Source organism: Peromyscus californicus, unplaced genomic scaffold (assembly GCF_007827085.1).
Source record: "Peromyscus californicus insignis strain IS unplaced genomic scaffold, ASM782708v3 Scaffold_4__1_contigs__length_199733344, whole genome shotgun sequence".
Taxonomy (NCBI): Eukaryota; Metazoa; Chordata; class Mammalia; order Rodentia; family Cricetidae; genus Peromyscus; species Peromyscus californicus.
Window position 1 is genome coordinate 88,044,876 of NW_026294562.1, and position 27,127 is coordinate 88,072,002.

The 27,127-nt window shown below is 44.9% G+C and overlaps 1 protein-coding gene across 1 annotated transcript in view; it reads left to right on the forward strand.

Moving 5' to 3' along the window:
* Positions 1–17,246, forward strand: part of Sox6 (SRY-box transcription factor 6) — a 569,660-nt gene extending 552,414 nt beyond the window's left edge. The window contains 2 exon segments of the mRNA XM_052714601.1: positions 1,206–1,422; positions 10,917–17,246. Of these exon segments, the coding sequence (XP_052570561.1) occupies positions 1,206–1,422; positions 10,917–11,220 (521 nt within the window). The 3' untranslated portion in view covers positions 11,221–17,246.
* Positions 17,247–27,127: the final 9,881 nt, after the last annotated feature.

The following is a 27,127-nucleotide window of genomic DNA, read 5'->3' on the forward strand; positions in this document are numbered from 1 at the left end:
GCCAGGAATCCTAACCTGGGGCCCCACACTGCTGGCAGCCAGGATAACAAGCTGATCGGCACAGCCGAGGGATCTGCACAATTTCATGCAACCACCAGGAAAGGACAGGGATGCTGGGAGAGCAAACCAGGGTATTGCCGGCTACTGAGACTATTTGTACAACTTTGCCATTTGTTTATGTGTGAAAAAATCGCCACTGAAGAACTGCTAGCATCCAGTCTGCACAGCTGTGACCACTTTATCCACCAGACACAAAAATGCAATTCAATACATGTGAAAAAAAACACATCCCTTCTCCGTCAAGTGTTTAGATAATTCTTCGTAAACAATATTAGAGAAGGGAATACTTCTCCTCCTTCCTGTATAAACCATACTTTTAAAGATGCTGTGCTTTTATTAGTTCATCTTTGAATGATCATTTATAGAATTTGAGAATGGTGCATATGACTTCAGCTGCATCTCCCCTTCCATAGCTACCACCTCTTAAGTAGAGGTATGTCATCCTAGAGGTGACAGTGTACAGGGCAGGTTTCTATATATGTAAGAATGCTAGCATCTGCCTAAAGATGCTTGGAGTGTGGGAGAGACTCCCAGTTCAGAGACCAAGAAAGACTCCTGCACCCTGAGAATCCTGCCCATCTCAGAAGCATGCCTTGAAGGTTTGTGTTGTTAACCCTTGGGGAGAAAGAGAGAAGAGGAAATGGAAGGAGAGAGAGGTGGAAGCTGACAGCTAAGTAGGAAAGCTCTTGGCTATGGCAGCAAAACCATTTTACAGTTGCACAGTGGGGCTGGCTCAGAAGGTGAAGATGTTTGACTCACAAGCCTGGCGAGGCGACATAAATTCAATCCTCAGAGTTGATATAAAAGTGGAAGGAGAGAATTTCCCAAAGACGTCCCCTGACACACCTGAACACTCATGTCTGCTCACAATAATGACGATAATTTAAAAAAACAACAACAACAAAAAACATAAGATCACCAGCCATAAAATATTGAGAGAAAAAATACAATAAATACATTGTAGTTTTTTTGTTATTGTTGTTGTTTGGCTCTGTGGTTTAAAGGACAAGTTGGGAGTCTCAGTGGTAACAGGATCTCCTGAGCAAAGGCAGTGAAGTAATGGGAGGTATGACCAGTCATTTAGATCTGGAACATGTCACCATCGCCATGACTTCTTCTATACTTAAGGCTACTTTCATGTTTAGGATCTCGCTGGAAATCCATGTCCAACCAGGAGAAGCAGCCTTACTATGAAGAACAGGCCCGGCTAAGCAAAATCCACCTAGAGAAGTACCCAAATTACAAGTACAAACCCCGGCCGAAGCGCACGTGCATCGTGGATGGCAAGAAGCTCCGGATTGGGGAGTACAAGCAACTGATGCGCTCCCGGAGGCAGGAGATGCGACAGTTCTTCACTGTGGGGTACGTGATCCCGAGTGGAGCCCCACCCTCCCCTTCCCAGGAAAGAACGCAGGATGCTCCTGGCATGTGTGTCTGGGAAAGAGATTAGTGAAGGGAAGGTTGTGGCACAGGGAGGGCATGGTAACGACGGGACTCCGCCTCGTCACAAGCCTACAGCTTGTCTCCTGTCCCCACTCTGCATGTCTCCTCTGCTCACCCGACATAGCCAGTGCCCACACACAGAGATTTTGGTAGTTTATTTAGACAGACACACAGGGAGAAAAAGTAAAAACTGACTCTTAGAAATCCCCACAGCTTCCCGGCTTCTCTGGTGGTGCTTCTGACTGTAGTCACAATGGTCTGCTTTTGTTGTGGGATCGACCACAAGATAATTGGCCTTGACAGTGGTTAGAAGACCTCATTTTTGGCATCATATCCAGAACTCCTGTTGCAGTAAATTATTCTGTGGTGGAAGCAGTAACAATGTGGATTTTCTTGCTTAAATCAGAAACTGGGCATGTTTTTGATATCTTCAAGTCTGATTTCATGTCATTTTGTTTAAAAATTAGGTAATAGATTTCTGGTATAAATTTCGACTTGGCTGACGGGCTGTCTGCATTCAAAAGCAGCCCCTCCTAACCACAGTAGTCAGGATAAGTGGGGCAGATGCCTGGAGATTCCAACACACAGACCTTAGTAGCCTATGGGGGCGGGGGTCCACTCTGGAGACAGAGGCTGCAGCTTCAGGCAGAGGGAGAATCCTCGGGGAGGGATGAAAGAGGCGTGGAGGAAGCAGAAAGGAAGCCACATTAGCTGGACTTGTGAAGGAGAAAGGGTAGCTGTGCCCTGGCCAAGTAAGAGAGTCCACTTAAAGGTGCAAAGAGAGAGGCCTTACAGGGAAGCGGGCACTCTTTGTGTTTAAGGATGCTCCAAGGGAAACTCCAGTGTGACATGCTGGTCTTAGAAGCATGTGTTTAAAAGGGTGAAATGAATTCAAATAACAAACAGAGCACAACTGGGAAGTCAGTAAAAGTGCTTTCTATGTGTGGTGCACCAGGGTCCTGGGGCTTTGGGGTTGATGACTGAGCAACAAGTGCTGACCCTGCCACCTACTTAGGCAGGGGCCTTCCCTTTACCCAGCTTCCATTTCCTCACATGGGGAATGGGAGGAATGATAGCAGGCATCCCGTAAAGCTATTGAGACAATTCAAGAAGGCAGAACTCTTAGAAGACAGTACTTAGGACAGTAGCTGCAAACCCAGTATCAGTGTTTGGACTGACTAGGTATCCACTATGCCAGCAAAACCGTATATCACCCTAGTTCACCTATGAGTTTCTCTAGACTCTGGCAAATGGATCCTTTAGGGATAAAGAGAATTGTCCCACCTTATTAATTGACGATTCCAACATGTTAATAAATGAAGATGTGACAAAATAGGCTTATCAAATACCTCTGTGCTGTGAGTGTTTGCACTTTTTAAAATAATGCTTTTAACACAGAAAGTACAATGCAATATAATTGGATCATTCACATGATAATGAGACAATTTATGAAAAATGCAGGTTCATAGTGCCCTTTCAGTAGGCTAGTCATTTTAACACAATATGGATTTAAGACTGCATGATAAACATCTTGTGTGTTTAACCTGGTACTGCATCCCTGCGACTGTGTTTATCTTTGAAAAAGTTTAAATTTGAGAGCTTTTGTGATTCCTGGCCTTCTTCTGCCCCTGTGTATTGAGTGATACTTGCTGGGTCTCTTTGACCACAATCTAAAGGGTTATCAGTACTGTTTGTTTCCTGATACTTACTTGAATAGATGAGTTGTACCCATGATATTTAACTTAGTCATTGCTACAGAGTACTTTAAAATGAGTCTGTATCCAAATGCCCCAACACATACTGGTGCAGACTGGTAGTTTCTTTGAAACATAATAAACTGATAATTCCTTGAAACTCAGATGACTTAGTGACATCTGCGGTTTATTGGGTGCCCACACTGCACTAGTTTTGTATCCCCAAGTCACACAATCTATAATCCTCTAAATGAGATACAGAAACTAAGGTTTCGAGAGTCCCCATGGATCCCAAAGGTGAAGAGGCATGAAAGTGCAATTCCAGGTCTTCACCTGTCATCGCAAACAGCAAAGAAACCCCACTTACTGTGTTTCCCCACAAGGTGCCTCACAAACTCTTCTGGAACAGACATGAGTATAGCTGTGCAGTTTGTGAAGGGCTCATGGACCCTAGAATCAGTGCAGTGTGCAACTGTGGGGTGTGCTGAGGGGAGCTGCAGGGGGCCGGGCTGCTACTGACAGTGCAGGAAGACCTGTTACAGGAAGGGTGGCTTCACTCTCTGGAGCAAACGATGCTGCCAAAGGGCAGGCAATGACTAGAACATCCATTCTGGTTTGGGGTGTTTTTTGTTTGTTTGTTTGTTTGTTTGTTTGTTTGTTTGTATTTGATTTGGTTTTGTTTTGCTTTGTGTGTTTTTGTTTGTTTATTTTGTTTTGTTTTTTTAAGATAGGGTTTCTCTGTGTAGCCTTGGCTGTCTGAGTGCTGGGACTAAAGGCATATGCCACCACCATCAGGCCTGTTCTTAATCCCCAGTGCTGACTGCTTCCCTCTGCCCAGTTCCAGGAATATCTGCTACATAAAGCTAGGTAGTATCCCTACTTATTAGAGATTTGTATTTTCTTTTAAATAGTTAGGTCTGATAGAGTGGTAGCTCCCCGAGGGTGATCTTTGGAAATTGATCTTCATTAGCTGCAAGGTTACAACCAGAGGAGCAGAAAGCAACACAAACAAAAACTCAAAGATTACTATTGACATCTTGATGGGGCAAGATCGATTTTTATAGCTGATTTTGAAGAGACATGCATCCCTTTCAGCCAGTCATACCACATACATTACTTGACATTTTTGTGCATTTCAATGACTATACAACTGTAGCTGATGAGTTAGAAAACTTAGCTATTACAAAAAAAAAAATCTGTCAATAATGTGTAATAGAGTTTCCTCTTACCTGAGATTTAACTCCTTCAAATGGCAGATTAAGTATCAAGATTTTGTGAGCAGTCTATAAATATAGAACTGATATTTGCTGAGGCCTATGTAGCTACAATGTTATATTTTTCCCATGAATCATTGCTAAATCTGCTTTTCATTTGGAACACATCTAGTATTTACCCCTGAAATTATAAAGATACTGCCGAGTATCCAAGTGGGATACTTTTTAAGCAGCAATGGTGGAAAAGTATTGAATACTCATAGTATGCAATATGCTGTGCTGAGTGAAGAATGTAGGTTATTGAAAATATATCAAATGTATTAGATAGACACTATCACTATTTGAGGATTGACAAGCACTGTGTTGGCAGACATGAAGTCACTTGTACAAAGCACATAGTCAGGTACATTGCTGAGATTCAAGTCAGGCTGATATGGGTATAATATATGTTTGCCTCAATGTTGTGTGCACCTCACAATTAGAGCCCATGTAGGACAGTAGTGAAGGCATTGACTCCAGAGCCAGCCTGTTCAGGCTCTGATGCCGGACTGTGTTTTTGTCACTGTGCTGGCATGTATGGATCTTTGTTCCTCAGAAGCCCCCACTTGCCCTTAAGATACTTCCTTAAGCTCTCTGCCCATCAGTTTTCTATGTGTAGAATAAGGATGACCATGGCATCAATAACATGAGTCCCTCAGAAGAAGGCTTAGCAAATGGAAAGTGCCAAGAACACTGTCTAACACGCAGTTAGAAAAATCTATGTGTCAGGCATTTATTTCCTACTATATTAGAAGTATTATTTTCCTAGATAATCATGCCCTAGGTGATCTGGGACCCTGCCATTTTGATGTTAAATCTAAAGGAGTCAAGTGAAGTCTGTAGGACACTGACTGTCCAGTAAGGAAGCAGCTTAGAACCACCAGTAGATAATGCAAGAAGATTGCTCATGCTCCACCCCTTCCTACAGCATCAGCCAGAGAGCCATGCAACTCACCTCACCCTGCTGCCTCCACTTACAGACCTTGATGGGGTCTAAGGGTGAGAAGCCATAGGGGTTCGCCGGTATGAACATGTAATCCTTTTATATTTGACAAAGTCAGACTGTTCCAGGACTACTCTTGTGATTTAAAAACCATGTCTTGGTGCTGATCTCTATCCAGCCCAGGTACTACTCTGTTCTTGGCCAACTCTGTTCCTGTCCCTGCATGCAAATACTTTCGAGACATCTTCAGCTTCTGTTTTGGTGCCCACATTCATTATTTGTAAAGCCCAAGGCCTGCCAGCTACTCCTGTCTGTGAAATCTGCAGTGTTTGAATTTTGACTTTGAAATTGATCTGTAAAGGAAGGAAAAGTGCTTTCTAGGAAAGTGATTCCTGATAGACAACCCTTGATGCTGCTGGCTGATTTTTTTTCAGTTTGTTTATTGACCAACCAGTCAATTGTTAAGAGCCTATTAGAAACCAGCAAGATGCCCAGTTCTGTACTAAATCACCAAAGCATGAAGCATAGTTCCTATAGACAAGAGTTTTCGGAGCATTCAGTAGTTAAATAAGACAGACACATACACGACTGGGTGTCTTAGTTATGGTTCCTATTGCTATAAAAGACACCATAACCATAGCAACACTTATAAGGAAAACATTTCATTGAGTGGGTTTGCTTATAGTTTCAGAGGTTTAGTCCATTATCATTATGGTGGGGAGCATGGCGGCGTGCAGGTAGACATGATACTGGAGAGGTAGCTGAGATACATCTTGCAGGCAACAGAAAGTCAACTGTGACACTGGACTATATCCTGAGCATAGGAATCCTCAAAGCCCACCCCCACACTTCCTCCAACAAGGCCATACCCACTCCAACAAAGCCACACCTCCTAATAGTACCACTCCCTGTGAGATTATGGGGGCCAATTGCATTCACACTACCACACTGGGTTAGCTGATAATGGTTTGTACACCAGCCACAGTACAGATGGTGTTCACAGTATGGCATGATGAAGTGCTTATCTAGACACATAGAAGCCCAGGAAGGAAGTTTGCTAAGCTGCAAGACCAGACCAGCCACAGGTACCCTGGAGGGAGGCACTTGAGGTTTGAGAAGGTCTGACTAGTAGAAAGTAGATTCCCAACTAAGAATAAAGGAGGGGGAGGATGTGTGAGGTTGAAAATGTCAGATGTTCAGTAATACAAAGGAGGTAGTGACGGAAGGATAAGATAGGCTGGCTGTAGCAACAGTGAGAGCCACGATGCTTCAGCTGAGACTGCTCACTTTAAGAACAAGACAGAACCAGAATGGTGTATAGCTGTGGACTTCATCCCCACAGTCTGGTGTAGCCTCCGAGGGCTCTTAGATCTTCTGTGCCTCCTGTCACCCGCCACCCTGGTGATCCTTAGCGCCTCCACTAAGACTCTGTGAGGACTGACTTGCCACCTCCCAAGGGAGCTGCTTCCTTTGGGAGGCGTCTCCAATACCAGAAGGTTATTACTCCTTCACTGCTCTCGAGTCTGCCTGTTGGTTTGCAAGCTGGTCCTGGTCCTCCAGCTTGTCTCCTGTTTATGAGGACAATCATTGAGCCTCTGAAGATTGTCACATCCTTATCTTTTCTTTGTCATTGTCCCTCCCAGATTTCTAATCTCATATCTTTTCTTGTCTGATATATCACTTATATTTTTCCATTTTTTTCCTCCCATTTTCTACTCTGTTCCCTCATCCACTAACTCAATGTAATCAACTGGTATTTACTGAGTGTGCTCTGTGGTCAGGCATTGGTGGTCAGGCATTGTCTGGACTCTGGAGCTATATTAGTGAAGAATCTTATCTTTGTAAAGCTTACATTCTAGTTGTGGAAGAAGTCAATCAATGAATAAACAAGTGTAAAATAGTTACAAACACCTTCAGAGAAAGTAAATAGGGAAGGGACAGTGGTGGAGTGTTTTGGAGGCTGCTCCAGTGGCTAGGGTAGCCCCAGTATTTTCCTGAGAGTATGAGAACTGAGTGGGTGCGGAAGCGAGCTGTTCAGGTGGCAGGCAGAGGAGACACTCCACCATGTCTGCAGACATAGCTATGCTGGCTCCTTGGAGAAGACAGAGGCCAGAGCAAGGGAATAGGTAGGAAGAATTAGAAATGTCAGAGAGATGACAGAGAGCCAAACTGTGAACGACCATATTCGCCATTGTGAAGTTGAGTTTGACTCGGCCCAGAGGAAAGGCTTTGAAGAATTGGAAACAAAGCCAGACAAAAGATGCTGGGCTTTGAGAGGATCACCTGAGTCACTATGTTGAAACTTGTCTGAGGAGGAACAGCCTGTTTGAAAGGCTCCTAGGATAAATCACACTTGAATTGATGGTGGTTGGACCAGGTGTAGAAGAGTGGGGAGCCAAGAAGTAGATAGATTCTAGAGATTTTCCTGATGGAGAACCAGCATGGTTTGCTTGTGGATTAACTGCAGTAATTGAAAGAACTCTTACAAAGGATTGGCTTGAGCAACTGGAAAGATTAGAAGTACTCACTAGCCAAGATCAGAAAGGCCACTAAAGACTGGAAATCCAGAGTGACTAGGAGTTTTGCACCTGTAAGACTGAGATAGTCTTTAGCATCCAAATAAAAGCACACACTAGTGTGAGTTTGGGGGGGGGGGGGCAGCGAGAGAGTTTAGGAGGAAGATACTTGTTAGAGATATAAACTTTGGTGTTTATAGTGCACATGGCTACTGTTTAAAGCCACAGTATTGGATGTGGACCAAGCTGACTTTGAATTTAGTATGTTGGAAATTATTGGTGATCTCCTCCTGAGTTGTTTCAGTACAGTATTAGGAGTAATCGAAATGAGTCTAAGGAAGAACTGAGAGGAAGAAATGGAGAGAGACAACCTTCCTGAGTTTTGTTTTAGAACATCAGAGAAGTAGAGCAGTAGCTAGAGAGGAGAGGAAAAGTAGTATGCCATGGAAAATAGGTTCTGTGGACAAGCAAGAAGCCTCTATGTCAGATTCCAAACTCATTAAACATACACAATGCAAGCAGAGGGTTGGGCTCAGAGACACAAGTGAGTCCGTGTGATGGTGGGCTTGCAGGAAGTCTCTTCTAGTTGTGTCTATTTGCCTCGTGAAATGAAAAGCCAGGCTGTCATCTTAGAGTGAGGAGTCAGATGTTTGATGAGTGTTGAAAGTACTACAGACTGTCTAGGAGAGAGAAAGAGTGGGCTGGGAGAATGTGCTGTATGGTGTCTAGACAGCACCAGAGACCAGTGCAAAGCTCACATTTTAAATGTAGGAGCAGAAGCAGGGCAGTGTACTTCCTCCACCCAAGTTCATCTGAGTGCCTGGCAGAGCAGGGAGGGAGTGACCCCACCTCCAGACCCACTAGTGAAGCAACTTTTAGGAAGGTGGTAGGTGGAGCTGAGGCCTGCAGGGGAGCTTAGCAGTGAACCATGGAAGAATCCCAGGAATGGGAAGAAAGTTAGCTTAGGAGAGGGCTCTACCAAACCAAGAGCTAGGCTTTGGACTCAACTTACATTTATTTAAGACATAAAAGTAACAGATATACATAAAATACAAATATTTTAATTACAATATTTCAAAAAGAAACCATCTGTTCTCATGAAAAACACATGTTTTCTGTATTGAAAGAAAATGTACCATTTGATAGTTTTGTTGGTCTGCGAAGTTTAGAATAACTGTCACGTTAGGAAATCTGTAAAATGGGTCAATGTTGCAGGAGAATGGTCTATCTATACTTGTAAATTAAGGCAAAAATAATTCTACTGTAATTATCCAAAATCAGTTATAGATGTAATGCAGTAACTCCTGAGAATGTTAGCATGAAATTAAATTTGTGCCAATTTACCCCAACTTTTAGAAGCATATGATTTTAGAATTTGAGAGGAGCAGGATTTCATGGGGTGTATCTACAGGTACAGTAGCTTCTCTTGTCACTTGCTTCCTTCAGGAGGTCAGATTCAACATAGGAGTCATCAGAACTGGATTAATATCAGATCCAGTGTCAGTACCAGCTCAGCTAGGTACTGTTGAGTCCTCAGCTTATGTCATCTCAAGACTAATAAGAATTAAGGGGTGGTTATGTTTGTTAATGCACTTATATGTCATTGTATGTATATATTTATATTTACATGTTATAATCACACAAATACGTGTTATGTGAGTAAACGGTTAAAGAATCAGGGGGACGTCCTGTGGTGGCTGAAGGTCCCTAAAGGCAGTGTAAGCACACATCTCCAGGCATCTTGGCCTTTCTCCTTCTAAAAACAAGGCTGGAGGCCTCTGTGAGGAAATGAGACCCTTCTGAGGTATCTCTGACCAGCCTGCAACAGAGCTGCTTCATAAATATGCATGTCTTTCCTGAGAATGAGGTGGGCAGAAAGTCTTACTGATGTAGAAGGCCAATAAGAATTACTCAAATGACAATTGACTTGAAGCCTTGATTACAACAGGTAGGAGGACCTTCCAGAACACCCTGACCCCATTTTTACAAACATATGAATACCAAGGCTCTGCAAGAGCCATCACAATGAAGCCTAAAGTGTATGTTGACTATAATCTGCTACCCATAACCACTGAGGACCACTCGATAAATATTACATAGTTGAAAATGTCACCTCAGACACAGTGTCTGAGCTGGTGGAGCTTTAATTCTTGTGTGCTGGGTGAAAGGAGACACACAGTGGTAGCCCTTCCTGCACAGAAGAGCTCGACCTTCACGGGATCTGCTGGTTTGTTTGAACTGGGGACACAGTATGAAGAAGTGATCTGGTGTGACTTGACTTGGCATCTTCTGGGATGTAGCAGGAGTAACAGGCCTGGTGTATCTTATTATTAGGGTGCAAAGCTCACTGCTTTTTATTACCGAGTGCTCCAGCCCCAGCTCCATCCTCAGCCTCAGGAGCAGTGACGTCTAAGATGACTATCCTGGAAGGATCCTAGCCTGGCAAGTCCAGCTACAGCAACAAGTACACATTAGAACAGAGGGGGGTGAAGCCTTTGCCAGATCTGACTATTTTCGACTCGCCAGGTCCTTTCCCATTTTCCTCTTTCATCCATAGTTCTCAAATTCTCAAACCAAGTTGAAGATGACACCAACCCACTTAAGAGTATCATTACAATATGCCCATGCCTCTTGACTAGTAAAAAATAAAAGCTGCTCTCTGGTCTCCTTTAAAATGGTCTCACATGAACCGTTGTGGTCTTCACTGCAGCATTTGTGCCCGACCCAATGCCAAGTGTGATCTGAGCTCAGTGATATTTGCCAAGTTGAAAGTTCTGCCTTTATGTTGTGAAACTGTCAGCAAATTGCTGCGTTGTATTATTTAACCACCAGCCACAGCATCAGGGACAGTCCAGGGATTCTTCCAAGGAACGTTCTTGTCACTTCTGGACACTTAACATGTTACAGAGGGCTTGGTTTGGAAAATGTGGGTTAGGAAGTCCTGGGTCTCATGTGAGAACCTATAGAGATCTCCCCTCTCTTTCATTTTGTTTCTGAACCTATACAGGCAACAGCCTCAGATTCCCATCACCACAGGAACAGGTGTTGTGTATCCTGGTGCTATTACTATGGCAACGACCACACCATCACCTCAGATGACATCTGACTGCTCTAGCACCTCTGCCAGCCCAGAGCCCAGCCTCCCTGTCATCCAGAGCACGTATGGTATGAAGATGGACGGCGCAAGCCTGGCTGGGAACGACATGATTAATGGAGAGGATGAAATGGAAGCCTATGACGACTACGAAGATGATCCCAAGTCAGACTATAGCAGCGAAAATGAGGCCCCAGAGCCTGTCAGTGCCAACTGAGGAGCTTTTGTTTGCTGAATTAAAACACTCTGACATTTCACTCCCTTTCCCCAACAACAACAACCAAGTTCTTAAAGAGCCCGCATGCATTTGTGGCTCCACCGTACATCAGCAGAGTGGTCTTAATCGCTTCGTAACGTGTGAGACAGAAAATTACGTTTTCCTGAGTTTTCATAAACTTGAGTTTTTGTCGTTACCGTTACTGTTGTTGTTTATTTAGGTGAAGACGTATTAAATATGAGACACCGGGACTTGGAAACTTATCTCCGCCCATCGCCGTCTTTCAAGTCTTACATTTCTGTCTTACTATTTTTCTTTGGGATGTTGACAAAGGGTTTAAGTTACTGTTTTAGATGGGGTTAAACATTCTCACTCAGGTATGCTGTGCCGGCTACAGGTTGTGAATGTGTTTTTATTCTGAATTACTTTAGAAAACAACTGAGGATTTCATATTGTGAAACCGGACAAGTCCACGGCGTGTGCGGCTGCGTATAGAACATGTTCAAAAGGCCTCGGAATTCCATTTTTTTTTCCATGTGTAGAATTCAACTTTGAATGTGCCAAACCTTTTTCATAACTTTTGAATCTTGACTATTTTGAAAGTCTTACAGGAGACACTGCAAAGTCTTAGACAATCTTTGGCATCTTAAAATAAAATAGCAAACCACATTTTTTTTTCCAGAAAATGGTGAAGTACTCAGGAATCTGGAGACAAGATATTGTAAGGAATGAGCAAGGCTGCCACAGTGCGTGACCCCAATTGTGTTTGCCTCTTGACGTGCCATCAGTGTGTGGCGTGGGATGACATGCACCAGAGTGATCACCACACCAGACACCGACACGGTGGTCTCCCCTGCCTGAGACCACCTTTCACTACATCCATTCTCCCCTTGCCTTTCACCCTGACATTCAATCTTAACACATTGTTCTCTTAAATAATTTATTCATTCCAGAATGTCAAGGGTCCACTTACTATTTATTTTAAAAATTATTGGTGGCATTAATTTAATAATTTTTCTTTTTGTCCTCCTTGCCCTTTCACCTACTTTTCCTGCTGGATATAAAAGATGTACATAACAATCTCATGTCCCCAGAGCCCTGGAAGCATTTCTGAAGTGATTCTAGTAAATATTGTTGTTCTTAAAGATGAGTGTATATCTGGCTGCAGGCTTATGCATCTGGGTCAAGGAGTCTTACATGGAAACATGTATGCCCCTGTGAGTCACTGTGACCTCAGTTTCTCCCTCACTCAGTTCTCAGCAAACAGTATAACCTGAGTTCCATTCAGCAGTGAAGGTCAGCAGTGGTCACTGCCAGTCAAGGAGCCTCTGGCAGCCACTCTGAAGCCCAAGGGTCATGGGCCACATGAGGGGTCTACAGTGGAGCTGGCATGCTGTCACCTTTACTGAGCAACCTGGTCCCGGCTAGCACATCCATGGAGATCTTTGCAAAATTTCCAGGATATTAGAAGCCTCAACCCAAAGACAAGGGTAAAAGGAAACCACAGGGAGGTGAAATATGAGGGTGCTGCTAGCCAGTTGGACACATGGCTTCTGGGGCAGCCCACCAGCTCCTCTGGCAGACTTCATTTTTCAGTGACTGCTTGTAAATGGGGTGATCTGCTCTTGTCACTCAAGGGGAGCTCTGGAGACATGCCGCTGGGCTGGATGTATTGAGGCTCCTTCTCCCATCTCCTAACCACAAGAAGTTCTACCATGTTGTAACTTTAACCTTCCCGAACCCAGGCCTGGTTGCTTACAGGGAGCCTTACCCAGAACCCCTCAGTGGGAGCAAATCAGTGAACAGGACAGCCAGAATCTGAGCGTCAGGGCAAAGAACAGCTCCATCAAATTTTTCGAGCCATTTTGTCACTTGAGAGAAAGTAGTAAAACTTCATATTTATTTCAAGAGTGCTCCAGGCCATGCCTAATAGCAATAAACAGGTCTAGCCAAGAGATGACCAGCTGTGTCATTACCTGTGAGCGCTCTCCAGAAGCTGTTTAAGGTACTGATAGAAATGTTTGTTCTTAATATTGATTTGGGGATTGGAACTTTGTTCTTGTACATTGATTTCATATGAGGAGGAGGTCACTTTTCAAAAACAAAATGAGTATTTATTATGTCTTACTGATTTCCTGGACTCTCTGTCTCCTCCTCCACTCCTCCTCATGTTTCTCCCTCCTCTTTGGCTTCTGCTCTCACTGGTATGTTCGTTTTCGTTTCGTTTTGTTTTTTTTAAATTGTGCTGCATAGGTAGAGTGTTATATGGCTAGTGTTGTATTGTATGTAAATTAATTTTGCACAAAGGCAAACATTTAGCATAGTAGTTAATTTTGTTTGTTTTTATGACCATGCCAAAATAATATTCTGGGCTGGTGGAGAACAAAGGACTGTTCTTTAAGATTGAAACTTGATTTGCTTGTAGTAAAAAAAAAAAAAAAAAGAAAGAAAGAAAGAAAGAAAAACAAACAAACAAAAAACCACACACACTCACAGATGCTGGTTTCGTAAGTGTTACAAGCACTGGATATAAATGATATTTTTATCACTGACTAATGTGAAACTGGTATGGAAACTACATGAACAAAAGTCATCTGTTTCGACTCGTGTGGGCTTGCCTCACAGTTGCCGGATCTGAGTCATTTTTATGTCTTGTTATTTCATTTATTTATGCAAAATACACGTGTGTAGGAACTTCTTGTTAGCTCCAGCTCTGCCTCGGCACTGGGTCCAGGAACTTCTAGCCATGTTCTCAAACACAAAGGCTGTCTGGGAATGATCAGTGTGAATGCTTCTCATTGGTTTCAGACAGTGATGCTGTATTCTAATCTAAATTTTGTGCATACACAGTTTATTCTATTTATTAGCCACATTTGGCTCTAAATATCCATGGGAATGGAGAATGACAATCACAGAGATCACTTACATCAGTGGGGCTTAAACAAAGTTTTTATGACTTCACCATCTCATTTTTAGAGTTTTCTAATTGTGTAAATATAACATAGAAATAGAATTTATTTTTGGTTCATGAATTCCTAGTGACATATAAGTTATGTGTCTTCTTTCTGTTCTCTATCCATATGTGTTGCTCCACACTAAAAGCTGACCAGTCACATTTAGTGTGGACAGAGAGTTATCAGCTCCAGTGAGGCAGTGTTCATCCTCAGCCAAGACAGCAGGACCCCTACCTGTTCTCATGTGGTCCAGAACCCACTGCTCCCCCAGCTCAGACTCCCCCCTCTTTCCTTATAGAAAGCTGAGGAGTTGCACACACTCAGTTTCCAGCAGAGCGAGGAGAAAGTCAGTTTGCTTGTGAATCCAGATCCATCTCCCCAGATAGTTCTATGGCCTGTAATGGCAAGAAGCGGGAGTTTTGTTTTAGAGGTAAAGATCTGCCGACAAGATTAGTATTAACCTCACAGTACCAGTTAAGGGGGTTCTGAAGTCATCTTCCTGCAACATTCCCTCTTTTACACTAGCTTTAAATCAAAACCCAAGTTTGTCTCCATGAAAGAACTCATAGGATCAGGCTTTTCTTTGTCAACTGGAAAAGTGCTATTGTCAGACAGTCCTTTTATTAATGAATGGGCTCTATGGAACAGGAAGGAAGGAAGAGAGGAAGGACTAAGGGGACAGAGAGAGAGAGAAGGTCCTTCCATGGACATGTGAAGCCTGGTTGGCAATTTCTCTTCCTCGCTGGCAAATTCCAGGCCATGTTGTTGTTTTCACAAACACTCTCTCAGCCTTTCGGGTTTGCCTCATTTGGTATTTGATACCTTCTAGCCTGTCCTGGGCCTGAATTCCTTCGCCAAGGCCTGACACAGACTCCCAGGCCATGTTCTAAAGTCAGGTGGGGCCCGCAGAGCTCTTCTGCTTGTCAAAGGCTGGCCTCCTCTGGCCATTAGCCCTATGGGAGCCGGGAGTGCTAAAGAAGGAGTGATCCCTCTAGAGCTGAAACCAGGCTTCAGTAAAGCCAGGCTGTATCTCTAGTATACAACCTCCTGAGCCTGGAGCTCAGCAATTAGGGATGCGCACCTTCCTCCGCTGAAACATGGCCTGGCCACACTGCCGCCACCCGGGAGGTTGCTGTTCTCTCATCGTTCATTTTCAGTAAGTTGACTTTACCAATTCCTTAGGGAAAGGAAACGAGAACTCCTTCATCGTTTTGAGCCATAGAAGTCCTGTACCAAGTGCCAACAACTGCAAAGAGACGTGTCTAGAGGAACAGACTGACATGATGGCGGGGTCTGCCTCTTACCTAAGAAAGCCTTGCCTGCTGTCCACATTTCCTCCAAGGACTGGGCTGGCACTTGAGCTCATTCTGAAAGTAGAATGACAGTGGTGACCTTACCGGTCTCACTTGCACTGCATTTTTTTTTTTTTTAGGTCCTCTACCCCTGACACGGCTTCTTCGTAAGCAGCTATTCCTCCTGCCAATCACATTGTTTCTGATGCCACATATTCTTGATCAGGGCTCTGCACATCAAAAATAGATTGAAAATCATGATATGTAAGCAAAGTTCTTTTTGTCCCCATCCCATCATTTCCAAGCGCTTATAACCTGGCACTGGGGATGCTCGAGGGCAGAGATGGAGTGACTGGGGAAGGGCTGAAAAAGTAAGGCTTCCTGCAGATTCCCTTCTATTGACAAAGGAGTTGGAGGCAGGCGGTAGGTGATGTTTCTTGCTGGTGTCTTAGTTCCACGGAAGTGCAGGCATAGAGCAGGGCTTCAGTGTGGGCACCCTTGGAGTCTGGGGAATGGGCAAATACCATCGTCATTGCTGCACATGGCAGGTCTGCTGGTGAGTACCCTCCACTGTCTTCCTTCCTTCGTCATATGTGCGCTCGCTCGCTCGCTCACTTACTTGCTAGCTAGCTCTCTAACGCGATCTTCATTGTGTCCTCCAGCTTGTAGACATCAGGATGTTTAGGGCTTGTTCTGGCTCATTCTTGTATTTGCCACATACAATTTTGAATTACCTTATACAAGCCTCTAAGCTGTTACTGCATAACTTACCTTACTGTAACTCTTTTCTTTGCCTACATTGTAATTTGTTTGTGATGTATATTGTGAGATTGTATTCTATGTTAATTTAATCAGCACAACTCACTGACATGCTGGACTGACATGCTGGCTGCTGTTTTGAAGTGTAAAGCTTGTGTAGGGCTGTCCGGACAACTCCAACTCTGTTGTCAAGGTACTGTGCATTGGTTCCCATAGCAACACTGTGGGTGTGACCCTTTAGACTCTGGGGATATTCAGCACACCCTCCAGCAAATTTTAAGTGCAGATTTTCTTTATTGAAATTCTATGAATACCACAGGTACCTACTTGGCCCATGGCTGGTAACTATTTTGGGCAATTAGAAAAACAAACAAGCATTAAAAAACTAGTGTCTATTGCTGCTTTGAATATGTTTGAAAGTCTGAAAATGTAAATAGTTTATCAAAAAAAAATCTTGTACAGTCCAGTGTAAAGTTTTTAAATGACCTGAAGGGTTACCATCACAGCTTTCGCACACTCTCCTCTGGATAGTGAAAAAAAAGAAGTTTGCTAAGGACTTAAAGAGATGGGAAATTGGAATCGAAAGGAGTGGATCACGGCCCTTAGCTTTGTCGCATACACAGACCTCTTGGGTCTTGTTGGACAGTATTGGCATGAGACAACCTCAGCATGGAACACCCTCCAGTGGAGCTGCTCCAGGGCTTCCCTGCTCTGCCTCACCGTTAAGGGAAAAGATGAGAGAAAAGGCGTGCCGTCTTTGTCTATCCTGGAGTATGTTGGCACCTGAGCTACTTTCCCCTCTTTGCACAAGGTGCTTTCCTGATATGTGTTAGACATGCCATCCTTGGGTGATAATGTATATGCCACGATGGGGCTCAGGCCCGCGGGGGAGTGTCTATAGGAACTGCCTATTTATGCTCATTTACCTCAAGACTGTCCTCTACCCTGAACTAGCTGTCATCACTCCATCTTTTGTACTGCTGTTGACACTTACCAATTAAAGATAAATTTTGTTTTATGACATCTGTGTTTGGCTTAGTCTATGCCCCCAAACCCTTCCTCCACAGAGCACAGCAAGACCCAAACTTACAGACACCTGCTGCCAGAGCCTGGAGGTCCCAAGCTTCCTATGGTGGTGTCTGCCTAAACCCACTGCAAGGTGGAGGGAGGCTGGCTTGAGAGTTTCCCAGCCCTTCACCCAGCAAGACAAGCCTGCTTCTCATGGCCACACATTGCTGTAGCAAGAAGTGTTTGTGGATTTTGAGAAGAGGCAGGAGCAGACGTGGATTCTTCAAAGATGAGAGGGAAGGTCACTACCTCTCCTGGCTTCTTTTTGAGAGTGAATGATCTGGAATAAATGTGAAGACCCTCAGTATCAGCCCCTCCCCCACCCAGCACCTCCTCCCCCCAGCCTCCTCACCTCTCTCCTCCTCCACCCAGCCTTTCCAAGCATAGCAGCTTATGGTGCATGGGAGTGCTGACCTGATGCCTCCCCATGACTTCTGGCTCCTGCAGGAAGCTCCCAGCTCCTTCTACAGTCCAGTCCCTGCAGAGGGAGCTTCCGCTCCCAGCAATGGTGGCTTTTAAGGTGTTTGCAGATCAATTCAATGGGGCTCAGAGTCTGAGGGGACAGAGTGGGTGGGGTCCCCTTAAAGTAGACTTGTCAAATCAAAGCTAGGCCAGGCCAGAGTGACGAGGGTGGGGTAACTTCTTTTCTTGGTATTCCCTATAGAATGTCCTCTTCAGGGAGAAGCCAAGAATTTGTGGGACTTTATCTGAAGCAAGTTGACACAAGCTGATTTCAATCTAGAACCTTGCATCACCAGGCCTCCCTCCAGCCCCAAAGGCTTTTGCTGTTTTGTTTGCTGCTTTTATGAGTTGTTGTTTGTCTCTTTGTTTGCTCTGTCTAGGGTCTCACTAGGCCAGAGTGACCTGGAACTTACTATGTAGCCAAGGCTAGCCTTGAGTCCCCGAGTGCTGGGATTGCACTGGTATACCACCACTCCCAGTTGTCCATAGGTTTTGAACATCTTAAACAAGCCAGGCATTAAAGAACGGACTTTAGAATCATGGGAGCCTAGCCCTGCCAGCTGAGTCAGTGTTCCCTTCTGTCAAATGGGATCTTCGCCTCTACTCCTCAGTATGGGCGAGCTGGTGGTGGGAGCGGCGTGGAGATAGATGGCAGGTGTAAGGTGCACGGCAGTGGGCCAGCAAAAAGAGCCTGACCAGGAGACTCCCGGCCGCCTCTGCCGGGTGAATGTCTGACTGGACCAGAGAGATTGTTGGAGCTGTCACCTGCTGAGCCAGGTAAAGGAAAAAGCCTATCTATCAGAGGCCTTCTCTCCCTCTTCCAAGCTGCACTCCCAGGCCATCCTCGGCCACTGGGCTTCACAGCGCCCTGGCCTGCCTTCCCATGCTTTCCTGTAGTCTTTGGCTGTTCATGATGAGCAGGTCAGACTCACTTCCTCCCTTGACAGCCAAGCCTCCACGTGCTCACAGCCTCACCTTGCCCAGGTCTAACGTACCCACAATTCCTTTCTACATCTCTCACACTCCTCTTGGGCCTTGCAGTTTCCCTTCTTCTGAGGGAAATCTCCCCCTTCTCTGGGAAATTCCCACTTGCCTTTGTCACCGGTTTCTGGGGGCTTCCCCAGGCCCCAGTTTCTGGACTCGCACACAACACTTGGAAGGGACATATGTGCCTCAGTTCCCATGTTGTGACCTTTGTTATTCCATATGTTTCTGAGGATGAGACTCAAATTTATAGAAGTCAAGTCCATTTGTAGGGTTTCTGGCCAATCAGAGTGTGACTCTTTCTTTGGACAGGCTACCTCTGACTCTTCCAGTACTTTCTAGTTCAGAGTTTCTTCACCTGTTTTGTTTTTTAATTACTCCTACCTTTTTAGACATTGTATTACTTCCCCCCACAGATGTGACTAATTCTTGACAAAAGTCTCTTAAGGGAGGAAGGCTTTATCTTGGTTCACAGTTTGAGGGTTCAAGGCCTCATGGTGGAGAAGGTGTCTGCAGGAGCTCGACAGCCATCCAGTCACGTCGAAACCATAGTCAGGAAGCAACAGAGAATGAATGCTGGTGTTCCGCTTTCTCCCTTTATTCAGTTTAGGACCCCTAGCCCATCAAATGGGGATACCTACATTTAAGGTGGGCCTTCCCTCCTGGTAAGCATCTCTGGAAACTCAACTCACCAGCAATGAGTCTTCTAGGTGGTTCTGAGTGCAGTCAAGTTAACAAGACCAGCTATCACAGACATTCCCTCCGGTTGCCCTCCTCCTGTGTTTGCTCCTGTCTAACTGCTCCCACACCCAGGCCAGAGTTGGCCGTATTTGCCTTACAACATGGTGGTGGTGTGTGTTAAGAGTGAGCAGCATGCGAGAGAAAAAGGGACAGGCCAAGTTGTGTCTTCTTTCACAACCCAAACTGCACGTCAGGACTCTCGCCCAGTTTGAGAGTAGAGGAAACCAACTCCACCTCTGGTGGGGGAGTTATGGTAGGGTCTGGATATTGCCGTGACACTCTGGCAAGCATAAGAGTGCTACCCTAGGCACCTGTTTCCTCTGACCCTGGTACCCCACACCCAACTACAGCTTATCTCCACAGGGCCTTGCATGGGGCCAATGTTGACACCAATGGCTGAAACTGACACCAATGTCTTAAACTGAGCTGTGGTTCAACCCTGCCAAAGCCAGTATGCATTTCCCAGGCCCCAAGGACCCCAGAAGAGTCCAGCCAGAAGCAAGTAGCTCTTGGAGCACCAAACACTCACAAACAAACGTTACAGGCATTACAGTTACAGCCTTGCTGAGAAGGGATTTGGGCTCCCTCTCAGGCCAGCTACTTAAAGAAATGTTCAAACCAGTCTATGCCAGTGTGCATATCAGGGTGAGTTCCCTGGAGGCTTTGCAATAGAATTTGACGAATATTCATTTCGATACAAGCCCATCAAAGAAAGTAATGTCACTCAGCAAAATACCAATGACCACACAGTGCCTGTATTGATGTTTCTGTCAGCACGACAACAAAAGATGCCTTAAACCAGCAATAATCAGCAGAGAAGCCACAGAGTCATAAAAAATAATTTAACAGTTTTCTGGCTCAGAAAATACTAGTGCTGTGTTCTAGCCGTCCTTAAAAGACCTGTATCATCAACTATACTTAAAAGGTTAGGTTGAGAAAAACTGTCAATCTTAACAAAATCTTCAGAGTTTCTGGTCTTGGATCGAGGCTAATCAACATTGTCATGCACACTCAAGCAAGATGGTTACTAGTGCATTCATCTCTTTGAATCTTATTTATAGTTCTTTTTAAAGTAACAGTATATGTTAATTTTTGTGACCCCTCAGTACTCCCTTTGTAAATGATGAGATAGGAAGATGTACATCGTATCATAGTATCATAGGAAATGGTGAGTTGAGATTCTTTCTATCCCAACTAGTGACGAATGCAGGTACTCTGGAAATTAAAGAAGTACTGATGTTGTTATTAATGGATTACACAGACAGGTGGAAAAATTAAGACAGAGAAACAACATCCAAAAAATTGTATGATCACCCAAGAACAGTCAGAATCCTGAGCCAAGAATAAGCCAGCTGTTCATCCATGATACACTGTCCTGCTGTCATGGCTCGCATTAATTAAATTAGAATGCATTTAATTGCAAAAAGTAGTCATATTCTATATTTGGATAAATACCCTCATAAAACCATGTGCAGTTATTGTCCATCTTACAGAAGTTAATTCGCTTGGGAAAGATACTTATTTGTGAATGTTGAAAAGAATAGCACCTGCTGAATGCCTGGACTTGGGCCACTGGAGAAGTAAGTAAATCCCCACACAGTCACTGTTCCCTATGCCTAGGCCCTAGCACCTCAGAGTCTCCACATGCAGAGGTAACCAGGACTGCGTATATAACCCAGGAAGACAAGTTGTAGCCGTGCTGGGGGCTATGGACCAAGCATGCCTGCCCTGGACAATGCTGTGGAAAACATAGTGGCTTTGGACCTTAAACTGTGTCAGATAAGACGCACCAAGGGGGATAAATCTGCGGCTATAAATACAGCCCAGAAACTGAATCGGCTTGCGGGCTGTTGAATTTCAAATGCCTGCCAAACTGAGTGTGATATCTGGGGCTCTCTATTTTTGCAACTCTGCTGCAAGGGGTGGCAAAAGTCCAGTTAATTTAAACAAGAAAATCTGGGGAAATGACGAATAGAAGAGGTAAACGGGTCCATCAAAACTTGGAGCTGAAATTAACTTCACAAATTTTAATAGGCTGCTTGGAGCTCAAATGGAACCCTGTGTGTGTCAGTTCAGCTCCTAAATGCTGACAGACTAAAGGGAGGACTTGCTAGACAAGGCTAAAGGTTGATTGATGACCGAATGATTGATTGAGTTCTGCAATATTAAGATCTGAACAATCAGACTTGTAAGTTGCAGTCAGTCCTCTGATTGGCCATCTGTGGAGTGCTTGGTTCAAAGTTAAAGCACCCGAGACCTCAGAAACAAAAGAACACAAACACCATAAAATATTGGTGAAGTCAAATATCACTTATATTTGGGTTGTCAGTTATTGACTACAAGTGACTGGAAACCAGCTTAAATGGTTTAAAGAGCAAAATAGAATCAGTGACTTATAACTGAAACAGACACACACAAACACAAACACACACACATACATGTATACACATACACATGCACACATACCTACACATAAACACACACATATGCATGCATATATACATACATGTATACATACACACAAATATATATATTTATACATACATGTACACATACAAGCATATATAAACATATATACATACAAGCATACATACACAGATATATGCACATATAACACACATATATACCACACATACATACACATACACACATACCTATATACACATACATACACACACATATACACATATACCACACATATACAGATATCCAGCAAAGCCAACTGGAGACGCTGTCTCCATCTCTCGCTGCCACTGAGGAGAGCATGTTCTCAGAATTCTCTTCCCATGGGCAGTGTTCCCTGGTTCCAGACTTCTATAAACTCAGCTTGAGCTCAACAACAGGAAAACCTTTTCTTTCTCCAGTATAGAATTTCTGGAATTTCATATTTTCTGCAATTTGGTCTCCTTGGACTGGCTTTCATCACAGGACTGTGGCAGAGCCAGTCACCATGGCCCAGGAAAGGAAGGGACAGAAGGAGTCCCTCTCATCATCATACGGACTGACTAGATGAAAGCTGGTGCCCAGAGGAAGGTACTAGATGTCCCTGGTCCCTTGCACAGGCAGGGCTTTGTGAACAGCAGGTGGAGTCTCCAGGATTCTTTTCAAGAGACCCAGAAATGGCCCTATGATCCTGTGTGAGCATGGATGTGTGAGCATGGCCGTGTGAGGATGGCCATGTGAGCATGGCCGTGTGAGCATGGACGTGTGAGCATGGACGTGTGAGCATGAACGTGTGAGCATGGACGTGTGAGCATGGACGTGTGAGCATGGACGTGTGAGCATGGACGTGTGAGCATGGCCGTGTGAGCATGGATGTGTGAGCATGGATCACCTGCATAGTTGGCAGCTTGATGCTGACGTCACCTGTGCAGTCTCCGGCAGCAGCTGGTCTTCAGTGTGGCTCATGATAGTTGTCACACAGCGCTAGCTGTCTCCCACATTCCTGTCTTCTCATGAGGGAGCAAACACAGATTTGAGAGCAAGCTCTTGCCCATCTCACTAAGGCAGCAGTAGAGGGCTTGGACACATGCCTGATTCTGAATAGTAATACAAGGATGATTCTAGAGCCTCTGCTGCTAAGTCTGAGACTAAAGTTCACAGAATTAGACCTTGATAGTTCTTACATAAAAATGATTCCTTTAGAGCTTGGGCTTGCTTCCACAGGCCCCATTCTGGAGGGAAGCTTAAAATCTGCATCTAGAGCATGTGTATGAGTTAGGTTGCTGTGAAAACCACCATGACCAACGCAACCTAGAGTGGAAATGGTTTATCGAGACTTAGAGATCCAGAGGGAGAAGAGTCCGTCATGGCAGCAAGTACTGATGCCGAAAAATCACTTTGAATTTCGGTCACAAACCTGAAAGAGATAACTAAGGATAGGTAGGACCAGGCCTTAAACTTTCAAAGCCCATCCGCAGTGACATCCTTCCCCCAGCAAGACCACACCTCTTAGACTTCCCCAAACAGCACCACCAACTGGGGACCAACTGCTCAACTGCCTCAGACAGCTGCTTCTTTCAAATATTTTGGCCACAGCAACCAAAAGGTACCTGACATATCTGTCTCAGAGCTGCAGGTACAGCACATCTCTAGCACTGTGGGTAATGGGCCAGCCCCTGGCTCCAATGTCTCCCCAGGATACACAAAATCCCTCTCCCTCTTGGTCTTCAAAGTATGGTAAGTGAATGGGTCTGAAGATTCTGAAATGGGCCAGGTCTGGGAGAAATCAGGCCACACACCCAAATACACAAGACGGGAAGGCACAATTCTGGGGAACGGTAGAAAGTCCCATGGCTCACTTGAACTAAGCTGGCTCCACCTCTAGAGAAGCCTCAGATGAACTGTTGTCAGCCAAGGCAGTGTTTGAGAATCACATAGGATGTTTAAATCCTTCCCTACCAAGCAGAGGTAACTGCCTGAAATCTCCAAAGGCTGGTAATGAGTTTGAGGATGACTAATTGAATCAGTTTTGGAAGTAGCTGATTAAGCTACTGTCCTCTGAATAAGTTGATGTCAACTCTCAGCCATCTGAACCTGAGGCTTGTACAGCCTAGCCTCCCTGGCCTTCCCCAACTCGCCTGCTTTCCTGATAGCGCTGCAGGATCTCCAGACTTCAAGAGTTCTTTCCTGAACATATGGTAGTACCTCTGCCTGGACTTTTGCGTCCGAGTGCAGCGCTCCATCTTTGCTGCTTTCAGTGGGAAGTGTCCCCCATACTCTTGGGTCTTTGAAGACTTGGTGCCCAGTTGCTGGTGCCGATTGAGGAGGTTTAGGTGGCTGGCCCTGCTGAAGCAAGTACATCACCGGGGGAGAGGGGGGAGGCAGGCTCTGAGATAAAAGCTTTGCTCTACTTCAAATTTGCTGTCTCTGCTCCCTGCTTGGGACTGATAATATGAGTCTCGGCTCCCGACTCCAGTAGCTGTGCCTGTTTCACTGCCATACCTTCCCACCTTGATGGACTCTTATCCCTTTGGGATGGTAAGCCCTGGTAGACACATTCTTCTTTTGTAAGTTTCCTTAATCATACTATTTTATCACAGTGACAGAGAAACAATAACACATGTCCTCTGGCTGATAACAATGACCTCTGGCTAAAATGGCCTTCCCCAAATGGTAACTGTAATCATGTCCTTGCTGAAGATCTCTGTGGGTTTGAGGCCACCTCCGCACACCAGGGTCTGACCTAAATCCCCAGCCATCATTCGCACACGGGGAAGTGCTCACTTCATCTCCAGGTCCCCAGCACTTAGCACAGGACCAGCCTCCTCTTTAGCGCAGTAAATGTTTACTGGACTTAAATAAACACAGCCCAAGCTCTCATGGGCTTACATTCCACCACGTAAGTGGACTGAAATCCGCCAGGATGCTACCCACATGTGGGTAATTCCAGGCCTCCAGACGCCCTTACTTTCTCATGGCTTTGAGTTTGCTAGGTGTGTTCTCGCCCCTTCCTTCTGGTCTTTCTCTACTAGCATTCTCCTGTTCTCTTTCTCAATCTACAGAGTAAAGCAAAACCTAATTTTTAAACTAAATTATTCAGGGGTGAAAGGCACATCACCCCCTCACACACACACACACACACACACACACACACACACACACACACACACCGACGATTTGGCCCAAACAGGACACCCAGGTCCCCAGCCTTCTTAGCTTTGGAGACACAGATCAGTTTTATGTTAAGAATCTTCAGTCTTTCAGAGTTTCCTATGCATTTAGCATTCCCTACAGCAGTAGTTGGTCTTTTGAGGGATGGGAGGGGGGGTGAAGCAAGTTTCTTTGGTTTTAGCATTACTTGTACAGTATTAGGTGTGAATTTCTAAGAAATGACGTGGTGGCGAGGTTATGACTTTCACACGATGACTGGAAGGAACATGAAAATATCGCCTAGTGCAGCTCCACGTGGACATATGAAATTTCATTCCACCTTGTTCATGTAATGAAGTGGCCCACATAATGAAGCACTGTGTGTAGAAAGAGGCAGAGGTCTTTGTGGGTAAAAGACAGACAGACAGGGAACATGACGGGCAGTTTAAAGGCATAGTCCTCAAACAAGGGCAGCTACAAACGACTTACCCAAGCCCTCTACCCCTAGCCCTTTATAAAGCCATTTTTTCGGGTTGTCAATAAAACAAAGGCATAGAATCAGATCTAGTTTAGCTTTCTGTTGTTATGATAAAACACTAATCAAAACCGAAGTGAGGAGAAAAGGGTTTATTCAATCTCCCAGGTTACACTCCATTGCTGAGGGAAGTCAGGGCAGAAACTCAAGACAGGAACTTGGAGGCAGGAACTGAAGCGGAGGCCAAATCAGCTTCACTACAGTACCCAGCCCTTTCGGCCACATCCTGCTCTTCAGTCAAGCACATCTCTTCCTCATTTCTGGAGCTCCCTTCTTGGCTGGGACTACCAGAGGAATCCCCAGTAATCACTCAGAAGGTTGAACGGTTTTCTCAAGCCCTGTTGCTCATCTTCCAGTGAGTGCTGAGCCCAAGGGGCCTGTAATAAGCTTCCACGATCTGCCTACACCTTGGACATCAGCTTCCCAGGGCACAGCCCTCATCTCTTCCTTGAAACACCTGGCAGAGGGTCTGACACAGTGCAGATGTTCATCAAATCCAAAGACAGGTTTGCTTCTTCTCCAAGCAGATGCAGAAGGCCAATGCCCCACCCAGCACTAAGCAGGGCAGAGGCTGCTAGCCCCACAGTGCCCTGGAGACAGCCAGCTTCATGTTCACACAGTGAATCAGAGATGATCCAGACAGAGCAACACTGTCTAGCAAGACTTTCTAAAAGAAGAAAAAACCTGCACTGGCCCAGAGGTGCCTCTGGCCACACGTGCTGATGCACATGTGGCCAGAAATACTGAGAACTGAATTTTTTGTTTCATTTAATTTGACTTTTTGGAGGAGCAGTGTCTCATGCAGCCCAAACTGGCCTCAAACTCACCATGTAGCATAGAATGACTTTGAATTCCTGATCCTCCTGCCTCTAGCTCCCAACTGCTAAGAGTCTAGGCATAAACCAGCAGGAGACCAACAGTACCACATTGGCCATCACGGACCCCATGGACTATCTTGAACTGTAGGGGCCATTTAGGAAGAAGCAGTAAACACAAAAGCATGCTTGGGAAACCTCAAACAGGTCTTGCTACAACCTCCACAGCCTTAAGGGGGTTCTGCTCAGGGATCTACCTCACATCCATGAAACAGTCTGAATTAAAGCTGAGAGAGAAAAGTACAGGCCAGCACTGATGGAAAACTGGATCCCAATAGTTAATCCCAGAGATCCCCAGTGGGGCTGTATGAACACAGAGGGACTCTTCCAGCAGGTGTTCATATTTTCAATGTCTCCCTTGAGAACCTGTTCTGTCCCATGAGAATTCAGTTGGGTCCATAGACTACAAATGTCCTAAAACATTATTCTGGGTAGTGTTCTTTGTTTTTAATTTAATTCTATTTTTTATTGGCTGTGTGGGAACCTGGGGACCTACAGAGGCATATAGTTCAGGAAGTGCCTGTGTGCGGTGAAGGTCCTTAGGTATGAATGTGACATGGAGCTCCTTCGAGTTGTTGGACAAGAAGCTATCCAGTCTGAGTCTCTTTGCTGGGATGCCAGAGAACATGTGACACAGAGAGCAAG